At 54.5% G+C, this 21,327-nt stretch overlaps 1 protein-coding gene across 2 annotated transcripts; it reads left to right on the forward strand.

Annotated features, from left to right (window-relative positions):
* The first annotated feature begins 1,530 nt into the window (after positions 1-1,530).
* CABP4 (calcium binding protein 4) lies at positions 1,531-21,107 on the forward strand. Of its 2 annotated transcripts, XM_048855793.2 has the most exons (9): positions 1,531-2,507; positions 12,850-13,052; positions 14,179-14,334; positions 15,232-15,562; positions 17,949-17,979; positions 18,574-18,717; positions 19,480-19,589; positions 19,708-19,855; positions 20,714-21,107. In XM_048855793.2, exons 4-9 carry the CDS (start codon positions 15,317-15,319, stop codon positions 20,740-20,742), a joined length of 708 nt encoding a protein of 235 aa, XP_048711750.1. In that variant the 5' UTR covers positions 1,531-2,507; positions 12,850-13,052; positions 14,179-14,334; positions 15,232-15,316; the 3' UTR covers positions 20,743-21,107. The 2 variants fall into 2 exon arrangements, with proteins under 2 accessions (XP_048711750.1, XP_074985342.1); XM_075129241.1 differs by lacking the exon at positions 12,850-13,052.
* The last annotated feature ends 220 nt before the right edge of the window (positions 21,108-21,327 follow it).

A 21,327-nucleotide genomic window follows, 5' to 3' on the forward strand; every position in this document is an offset into this window, starting at 1 on the left:
CTGCCCCCTCCTCTCCTCTCCTTTGGGGGTCCTGAGGGAGGTGAGTTAAGATTTGCTGCCCAGCTCTGTCTGTGTCACGTAGCAGGCATGTGGTTAGACAAAACTGCGGACCAACGAGAGTGGGAAACCGCAGCTGCAAATGCTGTCCGGCTACAAAGCCTAGGGCAAAATCAGGGCAGAAGGTTTTCATCAGCTGCCAGGGGTCAACTCCAGGTGATCAGTGTGGGGTTAAACAAAGGAGCTGGCCCTGGCCCGGGGAGCACAGTGATCTGAACTGTGGGCCAAGAGCAAAGGGAGAAAAGGAGGAGAAAAAACATGTTGCTCAGCAACCAGTGATGGAGAGAGGCCGGCCGAGTTGGGGTTTTTGGGGGAGGAAAATGTGGGTTTGGGTTAAAGGAAGAGGGAGCATTTCTGAGAATCAGATCCCAGTGGGGAACAGGTGGGTTTGTGAATTGAGCAATCAAAGGGCAGCTCAGCCCACAGGACCCTCGATTAGTGCCTGTTAGACACCGCAGCTGCAGGCGGGGGGACAGCAGTGCAATGAGACCAGGTTTGTCCTAGAGTTTGCTCCACCCCCCAGTATTTGGGGCCTTGCAGGGTTATTTCCAACTGCATTTCCGTGGTGCAGTCCTGTTTATCTACTGAATACTCCCACACAGTCCTGTGCCCCTGCACCAACAGGAACAATCAGCCGCTGATCGTTTCCTTGCTCAGAAATCCTGAAGCCTGCCTCTCCAGCTGGTCCTGTGCCCCAAGGAGCTCAGCCCGTCATGGCTACGCTCACAACTCCTTGCAGGGCCATGAATGTAGGGCTGGGGCAGGAGGTTGGGGTGTGGGAGGGAGTGCAGTGTGTAGGAAGGGGCTCAGGGCAAGGGGTTGGGGCAGAGGAGGGGTGTGGAGTGTATGAGGGGGCTCAGGAAAAGGTGTTGGGGTACAGGAGGGGCTGCACAGTGTGGGAGGGGGCTCAGGAAAAGGTGTTGGGGTACAGGAGGGGCTGCACAGTGTGGGAGGGGGCTCAGGGCAGTGGTGCAGGGAGGGGTGCAGAGTGTGGGAGGGGGCTCAGGGCAGGGGCTTGGGGTGCAGGAGTGGTGTGGGGTGCAGCAGGGGGTTGGGATGCAGGCAGGGGGCTCAGGACAGGGGGTTGGGGTGCGGGGTGCAGGAGGGGTTCAGGCTCTGGCCAGGTGCCACTTACCTGGAGTAGCTCCAGGGTGGCAGTGGCGTGCACCAGGGCCAGGGCAGGCTCCCTGCCTGCCTGCCCTGTCCCCGGGCCCGTGCCACTCTGGGAAGTGGACAGCGCCATGTCCCTGTAGCCCCTGGGGGAAGGAGGACAGCAGGCTCTGCGTGCTGCTCTCGCCTGTGGGTACCTCCCCCGAAGCTCCCAATGGCTGCGGTTCCCCATTCCTGGCCAATGGGAGCTGCGGGGGTAGGTACCCACAGGCCAGGGCAGCGTTTGGAGTCTGCTGCCCCCCTTCCCCCAGCCACTTCCGGGAGCAGCGCGGGGCCTGCGGCACCACAAGAGTGGCAATCCCACGGAACAGATCCAAAGGCCTGAGCGGCTAGATCCAGCCCGCAGGCCGTAGTTTGCTCACTCCTGCCCTAGCCCCTGCATTTGCTGTCAATCCCAGCCAGGGAAACCCTTTCAACCACACAGCTTAACTCAGTTCAGGCTCTTTCTGGTGGCTGATTGCCTTGGGCGGTGGCTTCTATTGTCTCCAGTTATCATGACATAAAAGGGTAAGTGACAATCAGGGTCAAGACACCCCAGCGGGGATCTAAACCTCAAAGAATAAGCAATTGAATCAACTGGTTGCCTACAATATCACTGTACTTATAAAAGTGTAGTGAGTAAGGTCTTTTAGGAAAGCCGGGGACACCCTGGTGTTTAATATAACTGTGAGATGTCTGTGTGACACTCTATGGAATGTGGGTAACCATTTATAATATTATCAATGCCAGTATCACAAAATCGCAATGAATCTTATACCGGATAGGCGATGTAAGTGATCAGAGGAAAAGGTACAATTTGTTAAATATGATAAGCTTGTTTATATGTATGTATCATCTTTGTATCGTGCGTGCAAATATGTGTGCTTTATTGATATCTCAAACTTGTGGTGTATATCTGGGTGACACTCCCAGACAGATTTGCATCAGGACTATCCAACCTGCTTGATGGCCCATCAAGCCTATGAGTCAGCAGGACATGTAGGGACATGCCTGTGGACAGGGAACTGCAAATACTTTTCCATGCCCATATGCTGTGAGCTTGTGTTTGGGACAAAGGATGTACAAGCCACATAACAAAGGATATAAAAAGGCAGCTGCATCACATCCATTTTGTTTTCAATCCTGCGTCTCACCTCTGGAGCCACTTCTCTACAAACTGAAGTTTTGGACAAAGGACTGATAGACCCATCCAAGCTTTGGATGTGTTCCAGAGGGACTTTACAAGTCAGCAAACTCACCAATGCTGCTAAGAACCTGATACATGGACTCTGAAGTCATATGTATGTATCTGATTTCTTTGACCATTTAACAACTCTCTTCTCGTTCTTTTCTTTTATAATAAAACCTTTAGTTTTAGACACTAAAGGATTGGCTGGCAGCATGGTATTTTGGGTAAGATCCAAACTAGTATTGATCTGGTAATGCAGCTTGCCCTTTCGGGATCAGAAGAACATTTTGTATAATGAATAAAGTTTTAAGTAACTTCTCGCTTTACCAGATCTGTGTGCTGGTTGGGAGCCAAAGAACTGGAATGCAATAAAGGGGGCTCTGTGATTTCTTTTTTTCAGCTTCTTGATAACCAGTGTGGGGGATCAGGAGCAGTTTGTGACTGGTTGGTGAATCTAACATCACTGTTAACCATCAGTTTTGGCTGTCTGCCCTGACCCTGGCATTTTCAGTTTGGGCTACCCTGGGCACCTTGGGTCACAGTCTGTAATATCCCTGCATGCTGAATCATGGATACTCACGGACATTAAGCTTTAAAGTCTGTGACCAAACAAAGGGAGAAACAGATTTCCCCCCAGGCAGGCAGGGAAGGCAGCTGTCTCCCTGTCCTTAATAGACACGGGGCACTCTGGACCCTAAACAATGGAAGCCCCAATTACATATGAGACAGCAGGGGGATGGGAAATCCAAAGGAAGACACACACAGCAGGAGAGAAAATCCTCCAAAGAATACTTGTCAAATGTCTACTGGACTAGAAAAAGAAGGGGAGAGACCTCCTAGTTATCCATCACTTTGGAGACGTAGGGTAAAGCGCCTTTAGAGCCTGTGAAAGTTGGAGCTGCTAGCTTGTGGGGCTAGAGATGCTGGCAACCTGGTGTGAGTAAGAAAACTCCTTAGACAAAGGTTGTGACTGGCTAAAACAAAGGTTTGGACCCTAGGAAGCGGGTTTGGTTTAGTTTTTTTGTACCCATGCCCTGTCTTTTCCTCTTGTGTAGTATCACTTAAAGCAGGGCTCCCAAACTTTTTCCCCTGATGCCCACCGGTACAACTGCAGTAGGCATGGTGACATGTGTGGGGGGCATGTGGGGTCACGTTTCCCCTCCTTGGTTTGCTGCTTGGCTTGTACTGAGCAGGCTAATGCAGACTGAGCATGCTCAGTGACACCGCTGAAACTGGCTGCTCTCATGCTCCCCCCCCCACACACACCATTGGCAGGCACGGGCCCTCTCTCCCTGCAGCTCACTTATTAGCACTTCTCAAGTGAAATTATGAGTGTTAATTATTACTTTCACACTGTAATTCAGGGATCGGCAACCTTTGGCACGCGGCCCATCAGGAAAATCCGCTGGTGGGCTGGGACGATTTGTTTACCTGCTGCGTCTGCAGGTTTGGCCGATCGCAGCTCCCACTGGCCTCGGTTCGCCGTTCCAGGCCAATGGGGGCTACGGGAAGCAGCGACAACACATCCCTCGGACCATGCCGCTTCCCGTAGCCCCCATTGGTCTGGAACGGTGAACTGCAGCCAGTGGGAGCTGTGATGGGCCAAACCTGTGGACGCTGCAGGTAAACAAACCGTCCCGGCCCGCCAGCGGATTTCCCTGAGGGGACGCATGCCAAAGGATGCTGATCCCTGCTGTAACTAAACCATGTACCTGTTTCCTCTTCATTTGAATGCAAGCACTTGTAATGAGAGAAGTCCCTAGTAATATGCCTCTGAGAAATGCGTCAAGATCTTTGAAACCAGTTTAGTCAACTACACTTTAAAAAAAACAGTTGAGTGCAGAATGTGGTGTTCAAACAGGAGAAACACAAGTTTGTACCAAACTGAACAATAAGCAACCAAACAATGTTAACAACATGGTTAACAAAACACATTGTGTAATTATTTGTTGATTTTTAAAACAAAAGCGTTGTCCAACTCTGCACACTAGAAGGTGTGCTCAATTTTTTTTAGTGTGTAAGTAAAGACCCAGCCCTTCTCTTTGCTAATTAGAAAAGAATCAAATATTGTCAATAAAAGTAAAAAATAACTCACGGACCAGGAGTCTTCTTAATAGGGTGGACGTGCCAGTCTCTCCTCGCACAGGTTTTTTCAGCCAGGGACGAGGGTTAGTGAGGCTCAACCTGATTGCCTCTTCAATTTTCAGCATTGCTTGGTCACCTTTTTGATAGCTGCTGGTGCTGAAAATCCAGCTTCACTAAAACATGTTGTTGCACCAGGAAGGAGAACAGGCTAAGGATGCCCCACCCTGGCAAGAGATGGATGGCTGGGGAGGGAACCCTGCAATGGAAGGGTGGGTGGCTCCTAGCACGGACAGCAGAGATGGGAGGGGGGAAGAAGACAGGTCAGTGCCCTGGGGAAGGGGATACCTGACCCCCCCCCCACTTCAAAACATCACACCCACACCCTGACGCTGGCAACCGAGATGGAGGGGACAGCTTGGTGCATGAGTAGGGGGATCCCCGATTCTCCCCACTGCAAAATAGCCACTCCCCATCCCTGCTACCTGCAAGCCAGATGCTGAGGAAGGGAGGAGGAAACCTTCCAGCTGCACCTCTGCTGCTCCTCCGATTCCAGCTTCCCACCCCAAAAAATCCCTTTCTTCCAGGCAGTCCCCCTCAAACTCCCCCCCACATGGTCTTCAGGCAGCCTCTGTCAGGCAGGGCAGGTGGACGGAGCTGTGTGCCCTGGAGCTGTGCTGAAGGGCCAGGGTATTTGGAGGGGGAGAAATGCCCCTACATGCCCCATCCCCCTTCTCCACCCTTGCCGGCAGACCTCCCGGGACTGTGTCGCATCCCACAGAGTGGGAACCCCTGACTTAACCCTCTGTTCTTTAACTTAATCTTTGTTTTCCCATAAACCATCTCAGGGCTATTGTACCAATGTAGATGTGAGTCACAGAATCATAGAAGATTAGGGTTGGAAGAGACCTCAGGAAGTCATCTAGTCCAATCCCCTGCTCAAAGCAGGACCAACCCCAACTAAATCATCCCAGCCAGGGCTTGGTCAAGCTGGGCCTTAAAAACCTCTAAGGATGGAGATTCCACCACCTCCCTAGGGAACCCATTCCAGTGCTTCACCACCCTCCTAGTGAAACAGTGTTTCCTAATATCCAACCTAGACGTCCCCCACTGCAACTTGAGACCATTGCTCCTTGTTCTGTCATCTGCTACCACTGAGAACAGCTGAGCTCCATCCTCTTTGGAACCCCCTTTCAGGTAGTTGAAGGCAGCTATCAAATCCCCCCTCACTCTTCTCTTCCGCAGACTAAACAAGCCCAGTTCCCGCAGCCTCTCCTCATAAGTCATGTGCCCCAGCCTCCTAATCATTTTCGTTGCCCTCCACTGGACTCTCTCCAATTTGTCCACATCATTTCTTTAGCGGGGGGCCCAGAACTGGATGCAGTACTCCAGATGTGGCCTCATCAGTGCTGAATAGGGGGGAATAATCACTTCCCTCAATCTGCTGGCAATGCTCATACTAATGCAGCCCAATATGCCATTAGCCTTCTTGGCAACAAGGACACACTGCTGACTCATATCCAGCTTCTCGTCCACTGTAATCCCCAGGTCCTTTTCTGCAGAACTGCTGCTTAGCCAGTTGGTCCCCAGCCTGTAGCGGTGCATGGGATTCTTCCTTCCTAAGTGCAGGACTCTGCACTTGTCCTTGTTGAACTTAATTAGATTTCTTTTGGCCCAATCTTCCAATTTTTCTAGGTCACTGTGGACACCTAGGTACCTACCTCTCCCCCCAGCTTAGTGTCATCCGTGAACTTACTGAGGGTGCAATTCATCCCATCATCCAGATCATTAATGAAGATGTTGAACAAAACTGGCCCCCGGACCGACCCTTCGGGCACTCCGTTTGATACTGGCTGCCAACTAGATATTGAGCGGTTGATCACTACCTGTTGAGTCCGACAATCTAGCCAGCTTTCTATCCACCTTATAGTCCATTCATCCAGTCCATACTCTTTAACTTGCTGGCAAGAATACTGTGGGAGACCGTGTCAAAAGCTTTGCTAAAGTCAAGATATATCACATCCAACGCTTTCCCCTCATCCACAGAGCCAGTTGTCTCATCACAGAAGGCAATCAGGTTGGTCAGGCATGACTTGCCCTTGGTTAATCCATGTTGACTGTTCCTGATCACCTTCCTCTCCTCCAAGTGCTTCAAAATGGTTTCTTTGAGGACCTGCTCCATGATTTTATAGTCCCCAGCTAACCTATCCATGATTTTATAGTTCTATAGTTTTATAGCTGTTGCACTGATTGTTACCAGCAAGGCAAGGTTTGGACTGGCAGCCTCTCAACAAGTTTGCTGGTAGAGCAGACAGGCTGGGAGATGACACATGGTCTCATTGCCAGAAAAGCTCACTGTTGCTGAGGAAGAGGGGTAACACAATGACTCTCAGTTCTGGGTGTATTTAAATACTCCTGCCATTAAGCCACTTAGCAGCAATAGAAAAAGCTAACAGAATGTTAGGAACTATTAAAAAAGGAAAGATAATGAGACAGAACTAAGTCAAATATGATGAGGATTACTGAAAATCTTATTCATCATATAAAAAAGTTGTACCAATCCCAAGGACTGAGATCCCAGTCCTGACTGGACCACCTTGAATATAAACACTGGACTATAACCTATGGACTAATTCTGAAAGAACTCTTTGCAACTACAAAGCTCACCATCTCTGCTATGAATTGGAATCTCAAGAACTGTACTCATGTCTGTATGTATACTGATCTTTTAACCATACTCTCTTTTCTTTTTTAATAAATTTTAGTTTAGTTAATAAGAATTGGCTGTAGCAGGTATTTGGGTAAGAGCTGGAATATACATTAACCTGGGAAGTAATGTGTCTGATCCTTTGGGATTGGTAGAACATTTTTATATGATGAATAAGATTTTCAGAAATCCTCATCATACCTGACTTTGGGTCTCTAGGTGGAGGCCTGAGGCTGGGTTACTTTAAGGGAACTGTGTTGTTGGCTTCTGGGTAACCAGTGAGGTATTATAGAAGCTGTTTTGTGCTGGTTTGGTAAATCTAAGTATTGGAATATCCACCAGCTTTGGGGATTGTCTGCCCCATTCTTTGCAGTTCACCCTAATTCAGTTGGCTCCCCTGGGACTCTGGTCACAGCCCCTCTCCCTAGCCAGACCATCTGGCATCTCCTACCCCAGTCAAAAATTCAACTCAACAGAAAAAGCCAAGATCTGTTAAGGCCAGATAACCGGGGCTGTGAACAGCTTAGCAGCCACCTAGAACAAGTACTAGCAGGGTTTATCAGATGTGCAAGAGGAAGGAGCCCCACAACACCCTGGCTTTATCTGTTACTGGTTTCCCCTTATTACTGTGGCTCAGAGGGGAATATGCTAAGCTCAGGAGAGAGGGTAGCTGCCACCCGAGATAGTAAGGCAGCAGCTCCTTATCGGGCATCTGCAGAGTAAGGGACCCCATGGGCACAGATCCAGAACCCTCTGGGGCCTCCAGCCAGGAAACCGTGGGCATGATGAGAGCAGAGCAGACAGCAAGGTGAGGGAGGCTCGCTAGACCCCAACTGCAATATGCTAAGCCCTACCCTACTGGAAGGGCCAGGCTGATAGTAGTATCTAGTGCAGTGGTTCTCAACTCACACACAGCCACAGCCCATGTGACATCCTCCAGGCCATACAGATAGTATATATGTTGTGTGGAAGTGGTCCACATAACACCTAGAGAGCTGTATATGTGGCCCATGATGGTAAATAGGTTGAGAACCACTGATCTAGTGAGCTACTTGCCATACCCACAGCAGCCCTGGCTCCCTCTGTGCAGCTGGAGAACTGAGGCCTAGAGAGATACAGGGACCTACCCAAGGTCCCACAGGGAGTTTTTGGCTGAGCTGGGCTTGAACCCAGGCCTCCTGAAGCCCAATCTACTGCCGTAACCCCCAGGGCACAGTTAGACCCCAGCTGAGAGGTTCTTGCAGGGTTGGCCCCATCACCCAGGGAGGTCTGTTGCTGAGGGGTGCGAGCTCTGGGCTGGGGCAGGGAGTATGGGTGCAGGAGGGGTGAGGAGTTGAGTTCTGGGAGGAAGTTTGGGTGCGGAGTGCAGGCTCGGGGCCGGGACAGGGGTTTGGGGTGCAGGAGGGGTGTAGGTGGGCGGTGCTTACCTCGGGCGGCATGGCTCCCAAAGTGACCGGCACTCACTCCCCTCTGGCAGCGGCTCCTAGGTGCGGGCGGGGAGGTGCCGGGGGGTCTCCGCATGCCGCTGCCCGCAGGCGCCACCCCTGCATCTCCCATTGGCCACAGTTCCCAGCCAATGGGAGCTGCGGAGTTGGCACTCGGGGCGGGGCAGCACATGAAGACACCCCCCAACCCCAGGGGCCGCAGGGATGTGCCAGCTGCTTCCGGAAGCAGCGCGGCATGGAGGGAGGGAGGCAGAGCAGGCAGAGAGCTGCCTTAGCCCTGCTGCTGGCACGTCTCTGCACACCCCTTGGGGGAGGGGGGCAGCGGGTCTCCGTGTGCTGCCTGGGGCGTGCAGAGACATGCCAGGATCCAGCCACTTCCAGGAGCGGCGTGGGGCCACCGGCCATGGCATGCAGGCAGCCTGCCTGCCTGAGCCCTACTGCACCGCTAGGGCAGGTTGTCAGATAAGATTTGTCCTGCATTTTGGGAGCCCCCTATTGTTGGGGGCCCCATGCCACCGCATGGGTTGTTTCATGGTAAATCCACTCCTGCAGCTCATTAAACACAGTCTGGGGAGGTGGGGCCTGAGAGAGATCCTGCCCCCTCCTTGCTCCAGGGCCCCCTGAACCCCATAGTGGAGAATGCTGTGGGGCTGTGGGGAAGAGGATGTCCCCTTAGAGAGGATGTGCAGGAGGCCCTGGTTATACCCATTGCTGGTGTCAGGGCACTGATTCAAAGCTGCACAACACAGAGGCACCCAGAGTTACAGGGCAGGGGGTGACAAAACCCCTTACTGATCTGGATTGAACCCCCAAGTATCACACTTGTGTAGTCAAACAAGATTTACACACACAGCTTGCTATCTGACTGGGGTTTGCACTTCAAGCACTGGTAAAATCCATGGTGTTCCCACACCTTGAATACTGCGTGCAGGTCTGGTCACTCCATCCCAAAAACGATGTTAGAATTGGGAAATGTACAGAGAAGGGCAACAAAAATGATAAGGGGTCTAGAACAGCTTCCGTATGAGGAGAGATGGAAAAGACTGGGACTGTGAAGCTTGGAAAAGAGATGACTAACAGGGGAGATGATAAAGGTCTATAAAATTATGACTGGTGTGGAGAAAGTAAATAAGAATGTGCTATTTATACTTTCCCATAACATACCAATGAATTTCAGCAATTTCCCCCTCTGAAATTACTAGGCTGCAGGTTTAAAACAAACAAAAGGAAGAATTTCTTCACACAGTGCACAGTCAACCTGTGGAACTCATTGCCAGGGGATGTTGTGAAAGCCAAAACTATAATGGGGTTCAAAAAAGAACTAGAGAAGTTCATGGAGAATAGGTCCATCAATGGCTATAAGCCAGGATGGGCAGAAGTGCAACCCAGTGCTCTGAGTGTCCCTAGCCTCTGACTGCCAAAAGCTGGGACTGGATGACAGCGGATGGCTCACTGGATAATTGCCCTGTTCTGTTCATTCCCTCCAGGGCACCTGGCATTGGCCACTGTTGGCAGACAGGATATTGGTCTAGATGGATCATTGGTCTGTTTGGCCATTTTTTTGTAAAACAGTGATGCCCAAGTACAAATCAAAGAACAGTTACAGTTTGGTTATTTTCTGTTTATTTCGGGTGTGGAAATAGAACAAAGGAAGTTTCAAATGAGTGACAGTGAAACAACTGCAGAGTTAGAGCTAGCTGGTCTGGAGAAGGAGGAAGAAGCTCTGACAAGAGATGCTGAGAAGCAGCATGAGGACACCAGAATGGGAATTTGAACAATGAGAAAGCAAGTGTGAATACCCAAAATGGGAAGTGGAGTGAAGAGCCAAAGAAGCACATTGGTGGGCCCTGGTACTTGAAGTGGCTGCCCACCAATAAGCCATGGAGCTGAAAGAGAAGGAAAGGCGTGGACAGATCCCCCAACCCACAGGTATTCTCTCTCCCCAAGGGACACCCAGCTGGGATAAGCTGTGCCCTGCATACAGAGGAGTAGACCCTATTAAGGAATTCCTTACCACTTTCAAAAGGCTCTGTGAGGTTCATAAAGTTCCAGAGCAGAAGAACAACACAACGTTGATTACTAAGCTCTCGGGTAAAGCATTGGATGTATTTAATGAAATGCCAATTGACCAGGCTTTGAAATATGATAAATTTAAAAAGAGTGCATTGCAAAGGATGTGAATTACTCCTGAAGCGTTTAGATGAAATGCTGAGGCCTCAGAATGAATGACAAGATGAGTTATAGGGAATGTGTGTATAAATTGTGTGATTTGATGAGAAAACGGGCCAAGGGGACAGGGGCAGAGAATTAGGACCAACTGTTTGATCTCTTCACCCAGGAACAGTCATAGAATCATAGAATATCAGGGTTGGAAGGGACCCCTGAAGGTCATCTAGTCCAACCCCCTGCTCGAAGCAGGACCAATTCCCAGTTAAATCAGTTAATCAGTTAAATCAGTCCCTGAGCATGTTGTTCTGAAGAGATCAGGCAAGCCATTTGGGATAAGTTGCTGGATTCTACCCAAAAAGCAGCCAATCTCACTGACGATTATGTGCAAGCTAGAGCATCTGGAGAGTGCAAACTGCAAAGGGAAGGGCAGTAGCCCAGTGGAAAGGTGGGAGCCCGGTTTAACTCTGGGAAAAAGAAGCATGGTTGGGAGCCCAGACACTCACATTGGGAATCTCACTCGCAGACCCGCTGTATGAGGGAATGTGTTACCTATGGGGGTGACTGAGCGCATAAGACACACTTGCTCTAAGTGAAAAGAAACTAAGCCCTTTGTCATATTTGTGGGTTCAACCCAGGCTAGCGAGAAGTTGTCACTGCATGCCCTGTAACCCTGCTCTGCTTAAATGCTCGGCTGCCAGCATGCAGTTCCCTGAGTGTCTATGATGTGCCACCCTGTTCAGCGCTCTGGCTCCGGCAGCCTGTCTACAACACAATAGCCCCACCCTGGTCTCCACCAGTCTTGGTTACTACTTGCAGGGTGACCCCAACACCTCCCAGTCCCGAATTTCCCCCAAACCATCTGCCCTGAAATGTCCAGCCCTCTCCTGGAACACTCCGAGGAGTAAGAAGGTCCAGTGCTCCTTTAGTGAGACAAAAGCTCAGCTTAGTTCTTTAACTGGCGTTAGCAATCACTTCAATTCAAACACAGCTCAGGATTTGTTCAAATTACAAGTAAAGCAAGTTAATTAACAAAGAGACAGAGGGTTTCCATGAGTTAAGATACAAGGGATAAAGACAAAGTGGCTACAAGCAAATAAAAGTAAAATACACTTTCCAGTGGCTAAGACTTAACGAGCTACAGCTTTGGTTCATGGTGTATTCTTACCAATCTTTTTCTGTCCAGCCACGGCTGACTCTCTCTCTCTCTCTCTCTCTCTCTCTCTCTCTCTCTGTCAGGACCTTCCACAGAAGTACAAGGGGCTGGTGTCCCTTGTCTTACTAGATGAAAGATCTTTGCCTAAGCAGGTTTCTCACCTATGTTCAATTCCCAGGGATGTCAACCCCTTTGGTTGAAGGGCCCATCTTTCTCAGCTTGCAAGAGCTCTGGCCCCTTGTGTCTGTCCAGTGGTGGATGCAATGTTGGCTTCTTCTGTCTCCTTAGATCTTCCTAAACTCATTGTTTTCTCCCCAGGCTCAGGATGTCCTCATGCTGTTCTTCTCTTTCTGTGGTTTCCCCATCCCCCTGCTGGCTCATATGTAAATTGGGCTTTCATTGCTTTTGGTCATATATTGCTTAATTTTCTTGGTGACAGGTAGCCAGCTGCCTTTCCCACTGTCTGGGAGAAAACATGTTTCTCCTTTTATCAGGTCTCAGATTTTAAAGCATGATATCCGTGAGCATCCATAATTCCCCATAGAGTGTTAATACCAACATCTCACAATGATATTAATCACTAGTGTGTCATTAGCTTTCATAAAAGACCTTTGTTGATACCTTTTCATAATACAGTAATATTGTTAACAATCAGCTGATTCATTTGAGGTCCGGACCCTCTGTCTTTACAGCTAAGATGCTATCTCCCCCACTCGCTAGGTTGATGGCTTTGTTTACCTTTTATGTAAAGGTGCCTTCGTTGACTCTGCCTGAGGATGAGGTTGGTTAGACAAACAAATACCCATTTCTTTGTCCAGGGCAGACTGGGCTTATGCATTGCTTGCCAAACACATTTTAAGAACATAATTCTGGCCTATATTTATAACTCTTTCTACAGACCCAGGCATACATCACCCAAGGATATTAATGACCAGTGAGCTGTTTGTTTTTCCATTGATATCGTACATGCCACCTTTTGGCTCTATAGCGTGACAACCGTGCGTTAGGTGTAGCGAGCATATCAGGTGTGCCAAGAGTCGCTGACACTGCGTTTGAACCGCAACCAGGTCTCTGTGTTACACTATGTCCTGTTCAGCCCAGGTTAGTACAGCTGTCATTAACACAGAGGTGCTTGAGGGATGCCTGATTAATTTTGTGAGGTCTCCACCACTGGAGTTTATGAAAGGTGAATGGTAAAGAATGCCGAGGGTGGAGACAGTGGGGCCCAGAATTCTCTGGTCAGAGAAAAGATGGTCAGGGACTGTGACAAGCTGCAGGGAGGAAAGATAGATCTCGTGGCACTGGGACAATAGAAAACTCCTGTGCCTTTTGCTAAAGTGCATTTGGAATCACGGGGGTCAGGAGGCTATGGACCCATCACTTGTTACCAACCATAAGGGGGAGTGATGGGGAGTGGAAGGGGGCGGAGAGGAGCAAGTGGAGGCTGGGGGCTTGGGAAGATGGGGTGGCACAAGGACGGGGCTTGGGGAGAAGGGATAGTGCCCGGCAGGAGGGGGCGGGGCCACAGTTCGGGTACTCATGGTCCCCCTACTTTGAGGTAGTTTCCACTGCTCTTGTTTGGAGTGAGACGGTTTGGTGGGTACCTTAAAAGCGGGGGTGCCGGATTGTGTTCAAAGAGAATGGCCGGTGGGAAAGGATGGCTGAACGCTGACGAAAGCTGTTAATGCGATAACCTGCTGCAAAAATGCAATGTTCTGATCCCAGAAGGAAATGGTAAAGACCAAGAAACCACTGGGCGGGGTGGGGAGGGCACAGCCAGAGCCAGCTCAGCAGGAGAAAGCAGTGTGCTTTCAGGTGTGGGAGAGGCCGACACCAACTATAACTGCCACGTAGCAGAGGAAAGTAGCTTGACCTCAGGCCTGGGCAGGGGAGTTAAACCCTATAAACTGAAGACACTGTCCCAGCTAGCAGCTGCCAGCCTGGAGCAGAGAGTGGCCCCCACTCTAGAAAGCATCCGGGGCCACCCCTCACGAACCCCAGGGAGGGGAAGCAGGGAAAGGGTTTCTGAAGGGGCAGGAAGGTTGTACAGGGAAGCTCCTGAGGAACAACAAAAGCCCTCTGAAACCTTACAAGCAGACTTGTGCCTGCCCGGCACTGGTTGGTGGGGGTGGTGGTTAATGGTTTCAGGCGCATGACTGCCCTTCGGTTGGGCATGTGGGAGCACAGAGGACTCATGAGAGGTTAAGGAAGGATTTTTACTGGTCAGGGATGGAGAGCGACGTGAGAGACTATTGCAGACCTTGGGACAGACGCCAGAGGTGAGAGACCTGCAGGACCCCAGTGAGTTCCTCTGCACCCCTTGCTGCTGACACAAGATACATTTGAGCATTGGGCACTGTGGGTCCTATGCCTACCCAAAGTGGTAAGAATATCTTGGTTGTAGTGGATTTGCCATTGAGTATCCAGAGGCAGTGGCTCTAACATAGGGGGCCCGCCCCAGCAGGGGGTGCTCTGACACCAGGGAGGGGGAGGAGCCTGCACTGCCAGCCCCGCCCGCCCCAGCAGCGGATCCCCAGTTTCTCCAGGCAGGGCTGGGTAGTGGCCCAGGGGTGTGTGGGGTTGGGTTGAGCTTCTAGGCCAGGCTGTGAAAACTGGGAAGAATGAGGGAGGAGAGGGGGCAGCAGAAGTGGTGGGGATGGGCACAACAGGGGGAGTGCAGGGGGAAGGCAGTGCTGAGGGGAAGGTGAACTGTGTGGAGGGGAGCCATGGAGGAGGGCAGTGGGCAGGAGACAGAGAGCTGGGCAGAGAGCAGAGTGGGAAGAGGACAGGGAGCTGTGGGTGGTGCAATGGTGAGGGAGAGGAAGCAGGGGGAAGGGCGAGCCATGGGGGGGGGGCCCGGAGGGGGAGTTTTGGGGGGTGGAGGGGAGGGGGAGCTGGGGGTAGGAGGGCAGTAGTGAGGGGAGGGGGAGTGTGAGGGGGCAGTGGGGAGGGAGAGCTGGAGAGTTGTGGGGGCAACGGTGGGGATGAGGAGGGGAGAGGATCGGGGGGCAGTAGTGAGAGGAAGGGGAGCCATGGGAGGCAGGGGGGGGTGAGGAGAGGAGGGGGAGCCGTGGGGGGCAGTGGAGAGGGACAGGGAGCTGGGGGGGTGCCAGGGGGCACTGGTGGGGGGCAGCAATTCATACAGGTGGGGCTGGTGCTGGAGCGGCTGAGCTGCCAGTGTCCTGCCTGTAATCCCAGCTAATTGGCTTTGCCCCTCAGCCCTGGTGTTCCTGGGGGCGGGGGTGGGAAAATAAGAGGATTTCTCTGACTCCTTCTTAAGGCCCCGCTGTCCCGTCCGCTTGCTCTGTGCCCGACCTGGAGCTGCCTGTCCCAGAGCTGGCTGCCGCGCCCCGGTGCCCGGCCCCATGCCCCACAAGCGGCTAGACGAGGTCGAGTCGGAGACATGCAGAGAGGGGCAGGACCTGAATAAGGGGGGCCAGGCGCCCCCTAAGGAGGAGGAGGAGCCCAAAGCCAGCAAGAGCCCCGGCTCCGAGTCGCGTCGCAGCTCACACTCCAGCCACGGGCGCAAGCATGGCAAGAAGCATCACGCCGATGCCCATGCCGACGCCACCAAGGCCTACTCGCCCTTCCTCAACACTGTCTTCGGCAGGGTGCGCTTGCCTTGGGTGGAGATGGGGGGGGCAGAGCAGGATGGGGCACCAGGGAGGCAGGGCATGAGGGTGCTGGATGTGGGGCAGGGCATAGGGGTTCCGGGAGTGGGGCAGAACATGGGGCTCCAGGGTGGGGCATGGGTGTGCTGGGTGTGGGGTGGAGCATGGAGCACTGAGGTGAGGCATTGGGCTTCGCGGGGAGGCATGGGTGTAGGGTAGGGCATGGGGCATTGAGGCGGGGCATGGCGTTCAGGGGTGGGCATGGGGGCTCTGGGTGTAGGGTCAGGCATGGGGCTCCAGGGTGGAGCATGCGAGTGCTGGGTGTGGGGCATGGGGCACTGGGTTGGGGGCAGGGATGGGTACATGGGAGTGGGAGCAGTGATGGGGCACAGCATGGGGATTTGAGGAGGTCAGGACGTGGGGGCAGAGTGGGATGAGGACATGGGGGTGGGATGGGGCAGGGCATGGAGGCACAGGGGGTAGGAGCAGAGATACAGGTGCGGTGGTGGGGTATGGGTGTGTGGGGGCAGGAGGAGTGGATGGATTGTTGTGGGGGGCTGGGCTCGAGGGAAGAGGGTGGATCATGGGTACGAAGAGGGGGAAATGTGGGCAAAAAGGTGCCCGGCAAGTGTGGGCATGGAGAGGACAGGCTGTGGTGTGAGAAGGGCTGGGCATGTGGGGTGGGGAGTGCTGTGTGGGGGTGGGCTGGGAGAGGAGAGGCAGCTGCAGTAGGGAGGCAGTGGGGGCATGGCCAGTTGGACGGTGTTGGTTGGGGAGCTCTTTGGGGTGAGATGAGGCATGGCTAGCTGGATTGTTTGGGTGGGGAGGGCGGACCATGGCTGGGTGGGCACGATCATGGTGGGGGCATGCTGGGGTGGGATGGGGGCAGCAGGGCAGGGTGGCTGTGCAGCACGTACAGCTTTCTGATGCCCAGAACGGTGCTGGGGGGCAGGCACCCTGCCCCCAGGCTCCTCCAGAGCGGGGAGGCGCTGGGCAGGCTCAGAGGGCCCAAGGGGTGGGGGAGAATGGGGCACTGCAGGCACCAGTGGGCCAGGGGTCCCCACTCCCAGATGGGAAATGGGGCAGCCCCACTGGTGCCCATCATTCCCTGGGGCCAAGAGCCTGGAGGGATGGAGCCCAGTCCTCCAGGTCCTTCTCTGTCCCCCAGGCAGCTCAGTGGGCTGCAGCATGGCATGGCGCCCTTGGGGCTTAACAACGGCCCTGCTGCCTGCACCCTGTCACCCCGATTAGCTGGTATAAATAACCCCTTCTCAGCTCCCTCCTGGGAGACCGCCAATCCCATTATCCCTGGGCGTGGGGCAGCCAGTGCCGGGGCCAGTCAGAGATGGGGGAGTAGGGGCTCTCAGGCAATGGAGTGGGGAGCAGGGCCCTGCTGGGGGGAGTGGGGCAGGGGTTGAACGGGTTGAACCATTGGAGGGCTGGAGTGTGGGTGGGGTGGGGGGCACTGGGAGCTGGCCGTTGAACCAGGTTGGGGCTGGAGATCACAGCTTTGCCCACAATCTCCTTAATCCCAGTTTCAGCAGGTTAATTTTGGCTGGGATTTCTCACCCGCTTCTGTGGCTTCTAAATGAAGTTGCCACCCTGACAGCACCTCCCGCGCCTCCCCTCCCCCACTGGACCCTTCACATCACCCCTCTCTGCAATGAGGTGTGTGCTCAAAGAGATGAGACCCCTCCTCACATTTCTCCAATAAAATATCACTGCCGAGCCCAAAATCCTCTAAGGGATGCTGGCTCTGATCTGGCCCTGGAGTGGGGGAGGACTGCCTGGCTCAGGGGGCAGCGAATGGAACACAAGGCCTTTCCCCTCTAGGGGACGCCAGCTCTGATCTGGGCCTGGGGCGGGGGCACTGGCTGGTTCAGGCGCTAGGGGGCCAGTTGGCTGAGGCAGGCTGGCGTGGGGTGCTGGCTGTGCTGTGGGGCTGGGGGCGTGTGGCTCTGCTGCGCTGACCCTGCTGTTCAAGGCTAGTGGGGAAGATGATGGGGATCGAGTTACAAAGGGCAGCAGTTGGGGGCATTAGCACTGAGCTCCCAGCATCCCTGGGAGCCACGGAAACACCCTGGGCATGGAGCCCCTGTCGTCCACCCCTGCTTGCTTTTTGGGGCTGCTCCACCCTCTGCCCTCCCCCACTTGCCTTGTTCAATCCCTGCTTGCTCTGGGATGGGGGCAGTTTTTCCCAGTTAGCCCTTTCCTGCTATCTCCTGCCCTGGCTCCTGACCCTGCTTGCCATGCTGGCATGGCTCCTAGGGGTGGGTTTTGTGGGGAGGGTTTCCCTGACAACAGCTCTGTACCGGGGCTGCCTATCTAAGGGGGGTCCTCCCCACGTTCCTGGGGTCTAACTGCCTGCTCTTCTTTCTGCCCCCAGGAGAGAGATCTTTCCCCAGTAGAACTGGATGGTGAGTTGGCAGGAGTGGGGGCCTGCCCCTGGAAGGGGGGCACTGGGGCCCAGGCATGTCTGTTTGACCTCTTAGAGGTGGGGCAATAGATTGTGCCTGTCTCTCAGACATGCCCAGTCCCCTCTGGGTCAATGGCCAGGGACACAAGGAAGGGCACAGTGCCTGCCAATCTGAGGGGGTGGGTCTGGATTTATTTGTAGACTCTCCCAGTTGTGACCCTGTCCTGGGCTAGAATGTCTCTGGGCAAACCTAGGCATGCCCAGCCTGCAGCAGAGGATTCTGGGTAGCATATCCCACCTGGCATTGCCCACGTTACAATTAGAACGACCACTAGGGGGCGTCCCAGCTGGAACCACTGCTAGTGGTGGAACCCCTCACCGTGCATCCCTGGGGGTCCTGGCAGCAGGGTCTTGGGCGCTGGGTGGCATCAGTGCAGCGGCCAAAGAAGGGGTCACCCCCATGCATCGATGGCCAGTTCGGGTTGGTTCTGACCCAGTTCTCACCCCACTGTGGCTGGTTTCCCTGGAGCCCCAGGGGGACGCCCGGGATAGGCACCCCAGCGCTGAGGGTGGCTCTGGCTCTTCCTCTTGGCAGAGCTGCTGGACGCCTTCAAGGAGTTCGACACGGACCAGGATGGCTTTGTGAGCTACAAGGACCTGGGCGCCTGCATGCGCACCATGGGCTACATGCCCACTGAGATGGAGCTCATTGAGATCTCCCAGCACATCAAGATGAGGAGTGAGTGTGGGGAATGGCTGTACCCTCAGGGGTCCCTCCCCGCACTGCATCTCACCCACCCATGAGACCCCTTCTCACTGCTCCCTCTGTGGGACCTGCCCCTGCCCCAGAGAGACCCCCCTCCCCTCAGACTGTTCCCCACCGTGGGACCTGCCCCTGCCCCAGAGAGACCCCCGTCCACTCACACTGCTCCCACCTTGGGACCCAGCACTGGCCCCCGAGAGAGACCCCCATCCCCTCAGACTGCTCCCCCCTGTGGGACCTGCCCCTGCCCCAGAGAGACCCCCCTCCTCACACTGCTCCCCCCTGTGGGATCTTCCCCTGCCCCAGAGAGACCCCCATCCCCTCACACTCCTCTGCCCCATGGGACCCTACCCCTGCCCCAGAGAAACCCCTGTCCCCTCACACTGCTCCGCCTGTGGGACCTGCCACTACTCCAGAGAGATCCACCTCCCCTTTCACTGCTCCCGCCATGGGACCTGCCCCTGCCTCTGCCCCTGCCCCAGATAGACACCCCTCCCCTCACACTGGTCTCCCCGTGGGACCCTGCCCCTGCCCCAGAGAGACTCCCATTCCCTCGCACTGTTCCCCCACCATAGGACCTGCCCCTGCCCCAGAGAGACGCCCCCTCCCCTCACACTGCTTCCCCCTGTGAGACCTGCCCCTGTCCCAGAGAGACCCCACTCCCCTGATGTGACTTCCCTCCGTGGGACCCCTCCCCATTGCGGGGGCTGGGCACTGATTTCCTTGTCTCTCCCGCAGTGGGTGGGCGCGTGGACTTTGAGGACTTTGTGGAGATGATGGGGCCGAAACTGCGGGAGGAGACGGCCCACATGGTGGGGGTGCGTGAGCTCAAGATCGCCTTCCGTGAGGTATGGGGGTGTAGGGGAACATGGGCACAGGGGGGAGGGGGAGCAGGTGGGGATGTGGCTGCACCCATCCAGTCGGGCGGTCCCACGCTCACCCCATTCTCTGTCCCCCTGCCCCCAGTTGGACAGGAACGGGGACGGGGAGATCAGCAGCATGGAGCTGAAGGATGCCCTCCTGGCCCTGCTGGGGGAGCAGGTCCCGCTGCCGGAGGTGGAGGAGATCCTGCGCGACGTTGACCTCAATGGGGACGGCCACGTGGACTTTGATGGTGAGAGACCCTCTGCAGCCCCCACCCCACCAACCCCCTGGGGAACCCATTGACCCCAGGGACTCCCCTCACCCCACTGACTGCACTGGCCTTTGGGAACCTGCCTCCCACCCACTGGTGCTAGAGACCCCCCACCTCCCTTCACACTGAGCCCTAGGGATACCTCCTCTGCTCCCCCCCCCACAGCAAGGACTCATCCCTGCAGAGATCTCCCCCTTCTCTCCCTGCCAGTGTCTTCCTGTGACACCCTCCCACCCCCGCAGTCCTCTCTGTGCTCTCCCCCTTGTGTTTAGTTGTGTGCTGGGCCCTTAACCCAGAACTATAGGGTCTAGGTCCCTGGGCTAAAGAGCCACCCCCCACCCCCTCCAGAACAGGGTGAGGCTCAGACCCACTTTCTAGAGCCCCAGGAGGGCTGTTTTTTCACAGGGTGCCTGGGGGCAGAGCTGCCTCCTTTGGGATTGGATGGAGGAGGGGAGGGAGCCAAAGCTAGGACTGGGGAGGGGCAAATGAGAGGAGCGGCAGTGATGGCTGCGGGGTGGAGGGGACAATCTCCCCCCAGCATCCTGTCTCCCGGGGGGCATGATTCCTGCCCTTTGGCTGCTCCAAGCCCTCACCCTGCCCTTCACAGCCCCCCTGCAGCCCTGTGCCCCCTCCTGTGGAAGCTCTACATGCACTGCTTGGGGTGGGCAGCAGCATCCTGAAGCCTGGTAGGGGGAGCTGTGGCACGGGTTACGGTCTAGGGGGTGGGATGCAGTGTGGGGTAGCACAGGACAGTGCAGTCCGGCTGTGCTGTGCAGGATGTGCATTGGGAGGCGCTGGTGTTTGCTCACTCCAGGTCCCACGTTGTGTCTCTCTCAGAGTTTGTGATGATGTTGTCCTCCCGCTAACAAGGCCCTCACCCCCCATCGCCATCGCCATTCCAGCCTCCAGGGGACCCGAGCAGCTCCAAGTGGATCCCCACTTCTTGACAACTGGTGACCCCCCTTCTTCGCCAGCAGGAAGTTCCCTCACGACTCCCTTATGGGCCTTTCTAAGAAGACCCCTCCCACCGGGTCTGCCTGCCCCTCTGCTGGCCCCTCTCCCTCACAGTGCGCTGCCAGGGAGCAGGGGCCTGAATGCCAGTTGGCAACCCCATTGGGGGGCTGCTAAGTCTCTGACGAGGGCAGGCCCTGCACCCCAGCTGGGAGCCCAATAGGCGGGCTGTGGAATTTATTAAAAAACTACACGTAAGAATAAAAAACCTTCCCTTGTATTTCAATGAGCATCGGAGCTGGATGGCAGTCTGTACGTTTGCTCTCCGGGACAAGGCCCCTTTCAAATACTATGCACGCGTCACATTCCATTCCCCAAAGTGAGGCTAAGAGGGAGAAAAAGTAAACACAGACAGACGTGCCCTGAATAATGCAATGTGCTGCAATGAGCCTTTGATGGTGATGCACATAAAAAAAGACATACAATTCAAGCCTAAATTT

This window comes from Caretta caretta, chromosome 6 (assembly GCF_965140235.1).
Source record: "Caretta caretta isolate rCarCar2 chromosome 6, rCarCar1.hap1, whole genome shotgun sequence".
Lineage (NCBI taxonomy): Eukaryota > Metazoa > Chordata > Testudines > Cheloniidae > Caretta > Caretta caretta.

Coding starts and splice junctions, on each gene's coding strand:
- CABP4 (XM_048855793.2), top strand. CDS start 15,317: ATGCCCCACAAGCGGCTAGACGAGGTCGAGTCGGAGACATGCAGAGAG. Junction 19,590..19,707: donor TCAAGATCGCCTTCCGTGAG/GTATGGGGGTGT, acceptor CCCTGCCCCCAG/TTGGACAGGAACGGGGACGG. Junction 19,856..20,713: donor CGGCCACGTGGACTTTGATG/GTGAGAGACCCT, acceptor TGTCTCTCTCAG/AGTTTGTGATGATGTTGTCC.